The 12926-nt window shown below is 56.0% G+C and overlaps 1 protein-coding gene across 2 annotated transcripts in view; it reads right to left on the reverse strand.

Annotated features, from left to right (window-relative positions):
* CRTAC1 (cartilage acidic protein 1) overlaps positions 1 to 12926 on the reverse strand; it is a 134933-nt gene that overhangs the window by 22409 nt on the left and 99598 nt on the right. For both annotated transcript variants that reach the window (XM_084904086.1, XM_084904085.1), the window contains exons 5-6: positions 11150 to 11306; positions 2324 to 2458 (exon numbers count right to left, since the gene is read on the reverse strand). In XM_084904086.1, the coding sequence (XP_084760212.1) occupies positions 2324 to 2458; positions 11150 to 11306 (292 nt within the window). The remainder of the gene's footprint in view (positions 1 to 2323; positions 2459 to 11149; positions 11307 to 12926) is intronic.

Below are 12926 nucleotides of genomic sequence, written 5' to 3' on the forward strand. Positions count from 1 at the left end.
CCAGAAGGCAACTGGGGAGGTTGGTGACGGCGGAGGAAATACCGCACCCTGACAGAAACCCACAGTGTGCCCCGTGAGGTCTGGGGAGCGGAAGCTGGTGTGTCCAATGTCACCGGCTTATGCTGTCTGTCCTTGAATCTGCCAGGGGCCAGCGGGACAGAGCTGATCCTGGGGGAGGACGGAGGGTGGCTTTGCCCAGGCGGCCTGACTGGGCTTGCCCAAGGCAGACATATCCCCTCGGGCCAAGCACGGAGCTGAGGGATGGTGGATGCGGCTCTAAATACCCCCCGCTGACTATTTCGGGGGTGGGGGTGGGGGGGTGGGGGGGCAAACTGCTGTTGGTCACCAGGCCGTCAGAGAGGGCAGGCGACAGGACGATATAATGGGGAGTGGGAATCCCAGGCCCTAGGACACAGGGAGCTCTTGCCAGCTGCAAACATAGAGAAACGGAGGGCGGGATCCAGGAGAAGGGGGTGCCACCCACCCAAGGGCCTGGGAGGCTGAGCACCCTCAGGGAGAGGGGATCTGAAGGATGGGGGTGGGAGGTGCAGGGGAAGAGGCAGGGAGAGCCAAGCTTGAGAAAGAGGGTTTGCCAAGAAATGGGGGTGGCCTCCAGCCTCCGGGATTAATAACCCATTAATTCTCTGCAAAGCTCCCCAGCCCTAGCGTCAGTGGCCTTTTGTGCTGGCCCATTTCTCTCCTACCTACGAGGCACCTTGACAAGGAGCCGGTTCCCTTTCACGGGAATAATCGGTACCGGCTGCACTTCACAGCGGCATCTGTTTGGGTGATGAATGCCCTCTTGACATGTCTTGTTAAACCCCTGCAATCATTCCGACTTTCAATTACGGGGCCTCGCACCTTTCCTCTCTCCTCCCGCCTGTACCTTCTCCCACTCCGACTCGCCGGCTCACCTCTGCTTCCATCCCTTTAACACCTTATCAAACCCTCTAGGTTCTCTCCGCCACCACCTCGCTTTCATCTTATGATTTCCAGCAACGAGAAAATTCGCTGCCAGAGTATACGGCCCTAGGAGGGGCGAGCTGATGGGAAAGACAGGCCAGGGGAGCTGCCTCCAACGTTAGCTTTGCCTGGAAGGAGAGGGAGAGGCGGGGTGGGGAGCTGACCAGCTACCGGGGTGTGTGTGTGTGTGTGTGTGTGTGTGTGTCGGGGGTTGGGGCGTGTGCAGAGTTGGGACAGTGGTCAAAAAGGGGACTCTGAGCAGAGAGCTGGGGGAGAGGTACTCGTATGGGTTGGCACAGGCTCAGGGATTGGATGGAGCTTGTAAGACCTTTGATCTATGACCCTAGGTCCCTGCTCACCCCTTCTTCTGGAGGCCAGAGATTGTCCCTAGGCCACCAAGAAGGAGGTGTAGGCAAACCTTTCATTCATGGGCAAGGCAAGAGGGCCTGAGCAGGGAGACATGGTTGGAGGGCAGACTGATTATGTCCATCGACTGATATTGTGTCCATTCTATCATCCAGCAAAATGTTCTGGGTGACCACTGCAAGCCGGGCCTCGTGTCAAGAATGAATAGTACAGAGCCTGGTCCTCGCAGATAGAGCTTATCACAGCCCCTGAGTGAGAGGTGCATGCCAGGGCAGTGGGAACAGAGGGGGGAGTGCCAGTCCCTGCCATGCAGCACTGAGAGGCTTCCCCGAAATAACACGTGAGCCGAGCTCTGCAGATACAGAAGGGAGAGCGGGCACTTCAGGTAGAGAGGACGGCAGGTGCAAAGGCCCCGGGGGAGAAAGGGAAGCAGAACCCACTGGAAGCCTGGAGTCCTATTTTGGGTGGGTTTTATCCTGTTTCTTATTACAGCTGTTTGTTTCTTGGTCGGTTTCCCCAGCTGGAATGGCAGCGCCTTGGTGAGTGTGTAAGATCGGGTGGGGCGTGGCGGTCTTCGCCTCATTCAGGTCAGCATCCCCGGCTCTCAGCACCAGCCTGGCAGTTGGCAGGAGCTCAGTAAATGGTTATTAGATTGAACTGAATGCTGAATGCTTAAGGTGAATGTGGGGAGGGGACATGGAGAGAGGGGAACTGATGCTGAGACTCAAGCAGGGCTCAGAGGGACATGGGCCAATTCGAGCTGCTGGGAAATGGAGAGTGATCAGGAGTTCCCGCAGCAAACACCTGCTGTGGCCTGAACCATGGCGGGGGAGGGGGTGCGATTGGAGATGAGAAGCAACGTTCCCCTGTGTGGGGCAGAGGATGACGGTCTCGCTCTCCCTGAGGCCTATTGGGTCATGCTGGAGGGGGTGGGGCAGGCCAGAGTCCCTATGGGTCCAGGGGGCTGAGGACACAGGGCAGCAGCTACACTTACCAGCGCTGGCGGCTGCGTCCACGAAGGTGCCATCGCCTCGGTTATGGAAGAGGAAGTTGGGCCCATTCTCATTATCACAGAAGATATCAGAGGCACTGCTGCTGAGGATGGGGCCCACGCTGACACCCCGGCCCCCTGGAGAGGACACAGACCACAGTGAGTGGCAGGAGCAGAGCCCCAGGTCTGTGTGGAGGGCTGACTGCCGTGAGGCCTGCAAAAAGCTGGGCTTCCCTGAGCCCAGATCGGGGCTTGAAGTCCCCCAAACCCATGTGGAGGGGTCTGCACAGATGTTGAAGCAAGTGAGGAGGAAGACCAAGTCACTCTGTGCTAGAGAAATGAGTCCATGGACAGAGAGATGCTGACTTACCATAACCCCTAAACCCAGCTCTCACCATGCGTGACACCCCACCCACACCCCAAGCCACAGAGATTCTGTTCTAAGAATTCACAGGCATTGGCTCCAGCTACAGGTGCACGATGCCAACCTTGCTTTGTTAGACTTTGGGAGCAATTGGGAGCAACCTGCATGTCCGTCAACAGCAACTGGCTGTTGGATTATGGTTCACCCAGATGGCAAACCCTTCTGTAGCTCCTAAAAAGACGGCGTAGATCCATGTGTACTGACTTGGAGGAGTGCCCTGGACACATTTTTAAGTAAAAAGCATTTCAGCCCAGGCTGGATGGCTCAGTTGGTTAGAGCATTGTTCTGTACACTGAAAGGTTACAGGTTCAACCCTCAGGAGGCAATTGATGGATGTTTCTTTCTCATCTCTCTCTCTCCCTTCCTCTCTAAAAATCAATGGAAACATATCCTTGGGTAAGGATTAAAAGGGAGGGAAAAGAAGCAATTCACCAAGTAATTCTATTGTGTGATCTTACTTTTCTTAAAAAACAAAAAAAGTAAAATGCATGATTTTTCTGAACATGTGCGTGCAAACTTATTCTTGAGTGTGGGAAAAGTGGGAAAAGCTGCACCCTCAGCCACCTTGGCGACTGGGTGGGATAAAATTTGGGGAAGGAAGAAAAAAATGGTAGTTGGTCTTTTTTGTGAATGTCTTTGTATTGTTTAGCTTGTTCTAACAAGAATTGCTTCTTTAGTTTAAAAGGAAAATATCCAATGAAGTATATTGAAAAAAAGAAATCAAGCCAGCCAACATTAGGATCTGAAGTCTCCAAGATCAAATCTGGGCTACCCATGTCAACAAGTCCAATTCTAAGACATCTTGAACAAACCACTCCAACTGGTGGGGTTCAAATAAAGCCCTGAAAACCACACCCCAAACACAGGACATACCATGCAGGAAACAGCCTGACCAGGACCAGGACATGGTCTCTAGCCCCAGTGTGGCTTTTTACAAGACTTTGGGCGATTTGCATCACGCTTTTAGCCTGAGTTCCCTCATCTGTAAAATGGGAAGTGTGTGACCTGCTTTTGTTGCTTCTGGTTTTTTTAGGGGATCAAGTGAGATTTTTTTTTTTTTTAGGGGGTCAAGTGGAAGGCCTTTGTGAATCCTACCACCTTGCTACTCAGAGTCAGGCGCTTGGACCCGCCTCGGGGGCATCGCCTGGAGCTTGTTAGAACGCAGATTCCAAAGCGGTCAGGCCTTGCATTCCAACAGGACCCAGGGTGATCTCTGTGCACAGTGAGGTCAGAGTGAAGGCTTTTTCAGTGCAGAATAATTAAAGGGAATCAGAAGAACTTGATTTGTTTTGAATAGCAGAGCACTCGGGCAGACGCGAGTGACGCTGAGCCAGGCGCTCCCTGCCTGCTGCCTCTGGGTGCAGTAGAAGAAGTTTCCACACAGGGACCGTGCCACCTTAGGAGGTAGGTTTCCTCGGTCTCCGGGCTCCTCCTGTTCTCCAGGAGATGCCCCTGAAGGAAATCCGTGGGCCTCTCTCATCTGTGCACATACTTGGAGCCTAACCGCCGGGCCAGTGTTTGGGGACACTGGGGCCTGTGCCTCCCCATTCCTCCCAGGTAATCTAATTAGCTCTCACAGAGAGCCCGGGCCTCATAAAAATTAAGCCACTAAGTCCACGGCGCTGCTGGGGAACATCACTCAAGATGCAGCCCGTGCTTTTCATTAGGAGAGCCCCAGAGTGGGGCGGGAAGCATTCAGGCGCCTTTCCTAAAGCCGGCGGGCGGGGTGTGGGCCATAGTCAGGGCACCTCTGCTGCCCGTTTCCAGGAGCGGCGGAGGGGCTGTTGGCAGCTGTCCCTGCCCCAGTCCTGCCAGACTCCGGTCCAGCAGCAGGCCCCATTGGGGCCCCTGGAAATTCCAGGTGGGGCTCGGGGACCTGCCGCCATAACTCCATCCTTCTTCCCCCCCCCCCCCCCCCCAGCACCGTCCAATTTCCTCTCCGCCCCTGGCTCCCAAGCTGTGACACATTCCCTTCATTTTCTACAAAGCAGGTTATTTCCCTCTTGGACAAATTTCTAAATCTTTCTAATTAACTAATTGGGTTGGGTTGAAGCCTTCCACCATTTGTAACCTGTAATTACTAGAAAATTGCCATGGTAACCACACTACTAATTAGTGACAATTTATTGCCATGGCAATCGGACCATAACAGAGATGTTACCCACCACTCCTCCTCGGCAAGTTTGCTGCACAGTTGGGAGCAGGTGAGTGGACCGTTGGGGAGCTGGCCTCTTGGGCACTGGCTCCAGCAGCCCCAGGTGGTAAGGGATAGGGGGGCAATCCGGGCTCTGAGGCAGGGGCAGCCAGATGCCTGCACCCCTCACTGGTGCCGCAGGGGAAACTCTTCTCCCAGGTCGATCACATAAATCTCCTTTAAACCAATAGAACCTATCCATCCTACGTGCGGCCTGACACCCCCACTCCCGGCCCGGTCAATGCCAGAGGCCCTTACTCAGCAAATATCTTCTTCCTGGACCTTCCCTCCTCCCCAGCCTTCCCCCTCCTCTGCCATGCCTCCCTGCCCCCTCCCTAAGGCTTAGCACACCCCTTATGGGGCTGCCAGAGGGCAGTTAGAGCATCTTTCTCTGGCCTAGGAGAATGGGGCCCAAGAGTGATGTCTAGTTGACATCATGAATTCTTATCTACTGGAGGCAGGGCGTCCTCCTGGGGACAAGCAGTCCCCCGTTGGGGCTGGAGAGGCAGCACTGCTGGTGGGAAAGACTGAGGATCAGAAAGTTCGAGCTGTGTGACCTTGGGCACGTCCCTGAGCCTTTCTGAGCATCTCATTTTCTCCCAAGAGGAAGACTGGTGATGATAATAGTCTTTGTCAGGGCTGTCAGAGCTGGTTTTTGGAAGGTACCTGGGAAAATGTCAGGTGCCATATAGTCATTAGCTGGGACTATTTCCCACCTGCTGGGTGAATAATGTCCCTTCCAAGTTCTCCGGGTTCTGCTGTGGGGTGTGAATGCTGCTCCTTGCCCATCCCTTCCCGCAGGCTTCTCCGCCCACCAGACAGGGTGAGACAGGTGGAGTCACAGGGGGAAATGTGTCCCCATCGCTCCCTCCCCCTCCTGCCACATTCTGGCACCCCCTTTGATGATTTGCTCATTGGGCCTGAGCTCCATTCACCCTCAAGAACTGCACCCCTCAACCTCTGAACCCCGTACGTGGGTGATGCAGACTCAGATCCAATTGGGGTGCAGGTCATCTACCTCTCAGACCACATCTAGGTCAGCACACAGGGGTTCAGGGTGTAGGGTTGTGGGGTGAGGAAGGGAAAGAGGTTTGGGGGAAGAGGGTGTAAATACACTGCTGAACCATCCCATGCTATGGGACTGAGGCCCCAGGGACTGAGAGGCAGGGTGACTCTCGTGCTGAGGGAAGGCCTGTAGGTTCTTGCCCCATCTCCGCACCCTCTCTGGCCACAGGAGCTTGGACGTGTGCTCTCCAGACCTCGGTCCCATTCCCTGGGGAAGGATGGGGGAATGAGATCCCCAAGGCCCCTTCCACCTCCCTCCTCAGTGCATCCTTCGGGCTGGGCTGCAGGATAAACATGGTTGGGAGTAGAATCCTGGGCCCATCTAGACTGGGCACCGTGGGGCTGGGGTGAAGCTGGTCAGGAACTTGGACCTGTGAGAGTGGACTGCTGAGACCTTGATGGAAATAGGATGCTCGTGGACACCAACGCCCACAGGCTGCCAAGTACATCACATCCAAGATATTGTGCAAGAGGAGCAAAGATGCTAGAAAACATAGGCGTGGAGGAATGGGTAGTGTGCATGTATGTGTGTTGGAGAAGGGGGGTGAGGGTAAGGACAGAGTCTCTCACCTTAAATTTCCTGAAGGTTCTGACAGGTAAATACACTGTGTTGGTGCTAGAGTTGTCTCTCTCCGGAGCCTCTGTGAGCTCTCAGATGCTGGGCAGGGCTCTGAGTGTACGAGTGAACAGGGCATTGGGCAAGGCATTCCCATGCTTCCCCAGTGCTCCCTGCCCATTCCTGCAGGATGCCGAGGGGCAGGTGGGCAGGAGGACAGGCTCCAGCATTTGTGTGCTGGGACTCCCACACCAGGGGCACCAGGTGGCTGGCTACAGTAGGCCTGCTGATCCTCACGGCCCCCTGCCCCCTCCACCCTAGGCAGGGAGGGGGCTGGAAGGAGCTGTTCCAGGAGAGAGGACAGGTTAAGGAGTGGCAAGATTAGCCCCGCTGGCAACCTGTTGTTCAGCCCTGTGTGCCAGGCATCGTACACATTTCATCTCACCTCACCGTTTCCGAGGCGAGGAAACCGAGGCCCGGGGAGGCATGAGAGCAGCAGCAGGCAATAGGTCACAGTCCAAAGCCATGTCTGCGTGCCCCCAGAGCCTGGGCGATCTCCTCGGCGCTCTCTCCAGCACGTCTACTGAAGTTCCCCCCATCTGAATTTCTGGAGGGACCCAGAGCAGCCAGGTTTGACATTTCTTTAAAGTCTCTTATTTTAGCTAAAGGAAACGTGTACCAAATCACATTTGTATTGTATAGCGTCTCCGTGTTTGTATGAAGAAAAAAAAAAAAGTGATGTCCCTTCTTGTCAATCATCTAATGCATCTGATAGCCTGTGGACCTCGGGGCTTTGGGTACTCCTGGCAGGGTTCCCGGACCCTGGCCGAGGGGCCTGTCACTCTGGCCCAGACTCCGGCCCTGGTTGTCAGATCTGGCTGCACTCCTGCTGCAAGGCCAGAGCTCCTCCCCCACCCCCAGCCCCCAGGAAGCAGGGAGGCTTGGCGGCCCCCGCTCTGCTGCCCTGGTCACCTCTCCAGAGCCGGCTGGTGGGGATCCGCCAGAAGGCCTCAGCTGGGCTTTAGGCATCTCCGTCTCCTCCAATAATGACTTCCTATAAATCAGATCTGCCCTCGCTTTGTTCTGCACCGCTCCCAGCCAACAGCGAAATTCCCCACCCAACATCATAAATCCACCTTCATTTTCTTTCCAAATTTCTTCTAAGGCTTCTTTAATCACCACCTTGCAGCCCAGACAGATGCTCCCTTAAAGGGTGGGGCCGAAAGGCAGAGTTCCTGGGGAGGGGAGGGTGTGGGGAGAGGAGGGGAGGCAGGGTCAGGGAGAAGGGAAGAGAGGGATTCTGGTGGAGATAGGGAGGAAGAGGCTCTTGTCTGGCCATCTCATTTTCTCACAACGGGGGCTGCAGGGTAGAGTTGGGGGGGCTTGGGCACACACGGAGAATGCCCCCAGGGCAGGGGCTTGGCCTGCTTGCTTGGTGCTTCACCCTGTGCCCAGCATGGTGCTCCTTACACCCAGGAGATGCCCAGCAGGGAGCCCTGGCATCACTATCGGAACTTCCGGGGAGTAGCGTGTTGCTGTTTGCTACACTTGGTGGGCACGGCCTGTGTGCTAGGCCCGGTGCCTGGCAGGTCCCATGTTTACCTCCTTTTGTTATCACAGCACCCCCATTTTGCAGGGGAGAAAACTGAGGCCCACAGAGGGTAAAATCCTGCCCCCACTGCCGCCTGGAAAGGACACGGTGGAGGCAGGATCTGCACCGGGTGCTCTGGCTCCAGATGTTGTCCTAGCGGCTGTTAGATGTCTAGTTCAGCGAGCTCGCCGGGGGTAAGAGACTTGCCCAAGGTCACTGGCCCCAGAGGCAATGTAGACCTCTTGGTCCCCCCTTCCCCCTCCTTGGATTCCACGCCAGACTCTGTGATGGGGGGAACTAACTCAGGGTTCCTTGGAGCACTGTCCAGGCTCCAAGAGGCTGTGAGCAGCTGAGGAAGTCAGGGCTTGGGAAGCCATGCGTGTATACTCTTGGCTCTCCCAATGCCCCTCCAGGGACCCTCGAGTCCCCCAAATCCCCAGAGAGGGCACGCTGGCCGCTAGATGGCACTGTGACCCAGCAGAGCAGCGGCCGCCCACAGATAGACAGTCTGGAGAGGTCTCCCCTCCTCCCCCTCTGGAGGAGCCGGACAGCCAGTGCGGGCAGTGCCATCACCCGGCCTGCTGACCTGGTTGCTGGGCCTCCTCCTGCTGCCCTGGGCACCCCAGGCCAGGCGGCTGCTTCAGCCACAAAAACCAAGGACCATGTAAAAGTCTGAGTGGCAGTCCCTGGGGTGTGTTTCCCCCAGTCTTGCAGGCTCCAGCAGGATTCTCAAGCTGGAGGTCATCGGAAAGGTCAGCCAGCGAGGGCTAGTTTCTCTACACCCTCCTGTGTGACCTTGGGCCACTCCCTTCTGCCCGTGGACTCCGTTTGCTCTTTTGTAAAATGGGAAGTTCTCTGAGGTCTGCCCAGCAGATGGGCGTGGTGTGGCTTGGCTCCTGGGACCTGCGGCTCCCTGACTGCACATCTGGCTGGGGCTTGCTACCCTCCCAGCCCGCTCAGGGCCCTGCACCGACTGCCTGCTTCCTCACCCCTTCCCAGCCCCATGGCACTGGCCATGTGCCAGAGTCTCGGCAATCAGGCTGGGCTGCGGTGGTGGTCCTTACATTTGGGGTCCATTCCTGGGACTCGGGGGGTGGTGTGTGTGTGCTCAGGGCTAATATTCTAGCCAGATGTCCACGAGTTGTTAATGGAATGACCACAGGGGCTGCAGGGTAGAGTTGCTGGGGGCTTGGCAGACAGGGCAAGGGTGGGCTGCAGAAGGCGGGCAGACATCATAGTAATGTGGTGGGCCAAATGCGTTCTTGCCAGCCAAATGGCTTTTGGAGGTCTGCAAAGCTGCTCTAACGTGTCCTCTGGGCATGCCAGCTGCCCCGGCCTGTCTGCGTGCTCCACAGAAGCTGCCATCCCTTCCTTGAGTCGCCTGGTCCTTCCAGCACAGCCCAGCACCTTTGGCTGGTGCTCCCATCCCCACCCGTGCTCCTCAGCTGTCTCTTCTTGGTCCCCTCCTCCCCCTCCTCGGTTCTGCCAGCTCAGCCAGCGTGAACAATGTCCCCTTCCTGCTCAAACCCAGCGGCCACCTCCTGAATCCTTCTCTTCAGTGCAGAACGCTCTCTCCCAGACCTTGCCTCCCTCCCATCTCATCGTTTTCAAGTGCTACATCTCCCCGGCCCGCCCTCCTCCTCCTGCAGATCAAGGCACTTAATTGCCAAGCCAGCCCAGTGCGCAGGACTGGGACCTATTCGGGGAAAACAGATTGTACAAATCTAGGCTGAAGCTCCTGCGTGTTTATCCCTTTCCCCGGGAAAACATAGTTTATTACCGACACGCAGCCTCTCCTCTGCACATGCACGTGTGGAGCTCTGGAGGGCTCTGACGGGCTTGAGCTGTGCAGACTGGTTTATTGTCTAGTCATATGTTCCCACAAACTTTGTCAGACAGGCCGCCATCCATCTCCCCCTTTCACCGAGGTGGAAAGCTGGCGAGAGGAAGGCATCATAAACTCAGGGGAGGCCGTGACAACCCTTTCTGGGTAGGGGTTTGGGATGGTGCCACCACACAGGTGTCTGGAAGCAGGGGGTGGGGGTGGGGCAGCCCAAATGACCCCTCCAGGGTCTTCCCAGGCCCAGGATTCGGACTCAGGCAGGCTGCCACCGTGGATGTCTGTGCTGCAGACCGGGATGGCTATATTGGGAAGGTCGACCAATGAGAGAATGTCTCCGTCCAGAGGGCGGATGCGGTGTGAGTGAGGCAAGGAGTTCACGTGAGAAGTTGTTGTGCACAGCTCTGGCTTCCTGATTTCTGGCACCCAACACAGGAAACCAGATCGCTCTGCCATCAGCAGTCTATTGGCAGATTGTCAGAGTTTAGTCAGCAGCCGTGCTGGAATTAGAAAAACAGCCTTCCCTAGAAAGATCTCCCTGTCAGAGACTCTGACAATAGGTCCCCCATCCAGAAAGATGGGGGTTGGGAGGGGGGAGGGGGAGCGGGCGGGAAGGGCTTGCCTTCCAGAAAAGCCCTGGAGAGCTTTTGGAACAAGAACACAATTCTCTGAGCCCAGTTATCTGAGACGGGACCCAGCTGAAGCTCAGGGATTTAGCTAGCCCTCGATTCCTGGCTGCTTACGTGTGAGTAAATAATTTCATCTGCTGCTTGGCAATAAAGAATGCTTTAAACCCCAGCCTCTGCGACTTGTCCCTTTTCTCCCGCAGAACCCGTGCGCCCGTCCTGTGGGTCACGGCGGGGAGTGGGGCAAAGGTTCCAAGGACAGGATGATGTTGTGGCATTCACACCTTATGTCCTCTGTGCCCCACGGGGCCCCCTGCAGCCCTCACCTGCCAGGCATCTATCTCATCAGCCCTCGGAGAGGCACCGCTGGAGGAGCCCTCTGTGGGTGGAGGGATGGCGTCCAGTCTTCATCCTCCCTCCCCAGGGACTCCCACTTATCCTCTCCTGTGGTCTCTGACGACCTAGCCCCTCCCCGGCCCCAGCCCCAGCCCCCCGACCCCTCCAGCTCACAGCCTCCATGTCACTCTGCATACCTGTATACTTGCTGACCCCAGCCTCAGCAGCCACATCTCTGAGCGCCAGAATGCCCCGGGAGAGGTCGCTGGCCTCAGGGTCCATTTCAATGAGGGCGTCAGGGCCCACGTTCCCGTAGGCATAGTTGGCGATGTAGATAGAATAGCGTCCGGAGCCCTGAGGAGGAAGGGAAGGAGGTGAGCAGGCCCATCGGGTCTCATCGAGGTCTTTCCCCCCAGAGAGCAGCTCTCCCCCTCCTCCTGCAGGACCACAGCTCCTTTACGGGGTGGGGTTCTTCCCCCGGGCCTGGCATGCCATGGTCTTGCAGGCTGTGCCCTGCATAACTCCAGGGTGCTTCTCACGGAGGCCACGAAGGGCATGATGCCCCTGAGTCCCACAAAAATCGACCCTCCTTCTCTTTCTATCCCGTTCCAGAAGAACACATCCCTCCATCTCCCCACACCACCTTTTTATAGACAATTTTCTAATGTGCCTCCCTCCAGCTGAGCTCTCTCCAGCTGCCAGCCAGGGTAGCTGCTCAATAAATATTTGCTGATTGATTGATCTACCAGTTCCCATTATTCTCAGTCTCTCTCTCCCTCTCATTCACGCTCACTCCAGCCAAGATGACAAGCAAATTCCCGAGACGTCTCCCGCCCCCTGCCCACCCTATACTTCTTCATTCCTCTGTCTCAGTAGCTCGGGAGGCTCCGACAGACACGCAGGGGGCCTCCTTCCCTCCTCCGTTCCTTTGTTTTCCCCGCATTATACAGAGAGACACATTACACCGCTCCTGCCTTTATAGCGCTGCCTCAAATGTTTTCCCCTTGCATGCTCCTTGTTGCCGTAGCCATTCGCGTCTGTAGTCCGCACCACTGCTGATGAGCCAGTCTGTTCTGCCCGTCATTATAATGGTGTTATTTCTTCGCTGGATGCCTCCGCTCCCCCAGGAGACCCACGGGATGGCTAAATCAGTTTTCTAGCTTCCCTCTTCACCCCTCTCAACAGTTCCCTCCAATTAATCCGATGGTGGGCATTTCTTGAGCTCTAACTACGTTTGAGGCGCTCTGCTCTACGCACTTCAAGTCTTCGGTCTTCGGTTACGTATCGTTGGGTTTCAAGGCAAGCCACACACACAGAGCAACGCCAGGGAAACTGCTGAGTTCGAGACAAGAGTGTGCTCTGTCAGCCCCTCTTTTCAACTCTCCTGCCATTGACCCCATGGGCAGGGCCCGGTGCCAACGAACTGGTCCCTGGCGTTATCTCTTCTCTGGGACCGCTTTCTTCGGGAAAGCTAATGAAGAGACACTTGGTGGGCGAGGCCAACAAAGGAGCTCAGGGTGCCCTGGGGGATGCTGACACATCAAGCATCAGACAATTATATGTACATTTTATTTATATATAAACGTAGAAATACCTGGTGTTGTATACTTGCTGACCCCAGCCTCAGCAGCCACATCTCTGGGCACCAGAATGCCCCAGGAGAGGTCACTGGCTTTGGGGTCCATTTTTCAATGAGGGCATCAGGGCCCATGTCACCATAGGCATAATCATATTGATACTAGTGTGACAGAGAAAGTGTGTACAAGGTTTCCTGGGTACACAGAAGCGGGGATCCTACCCCAGAGGGAGGGCACTTTGTCATTGGAAATTCAGAAAAGGTTTTCTAAGAGGAGGAGCATCAAGCCAGGTGAAGTGGAGGGGAAAGGGCCTTCCAGGCAGAGACAAGATAGGGAAACCACGGCTGGAAGGTAAAATGGAGGAGGTAGCGATGCTTGTTCCCTAGGGATGTGGACA

Source organism: Pipistrellus hanaki (assembly GCF_964339955.1).
Source record: "Pipistrellus hanaki genome assembly, chromosome: 14".
NCBI classification, from domain to species: domain Eukaryota; kingdom Metazoa; phylum Chordata; class Mammalia; order Chiroptera; family Vespertilionidae; genus Pipistrellus; species Pipistrellus hanaki.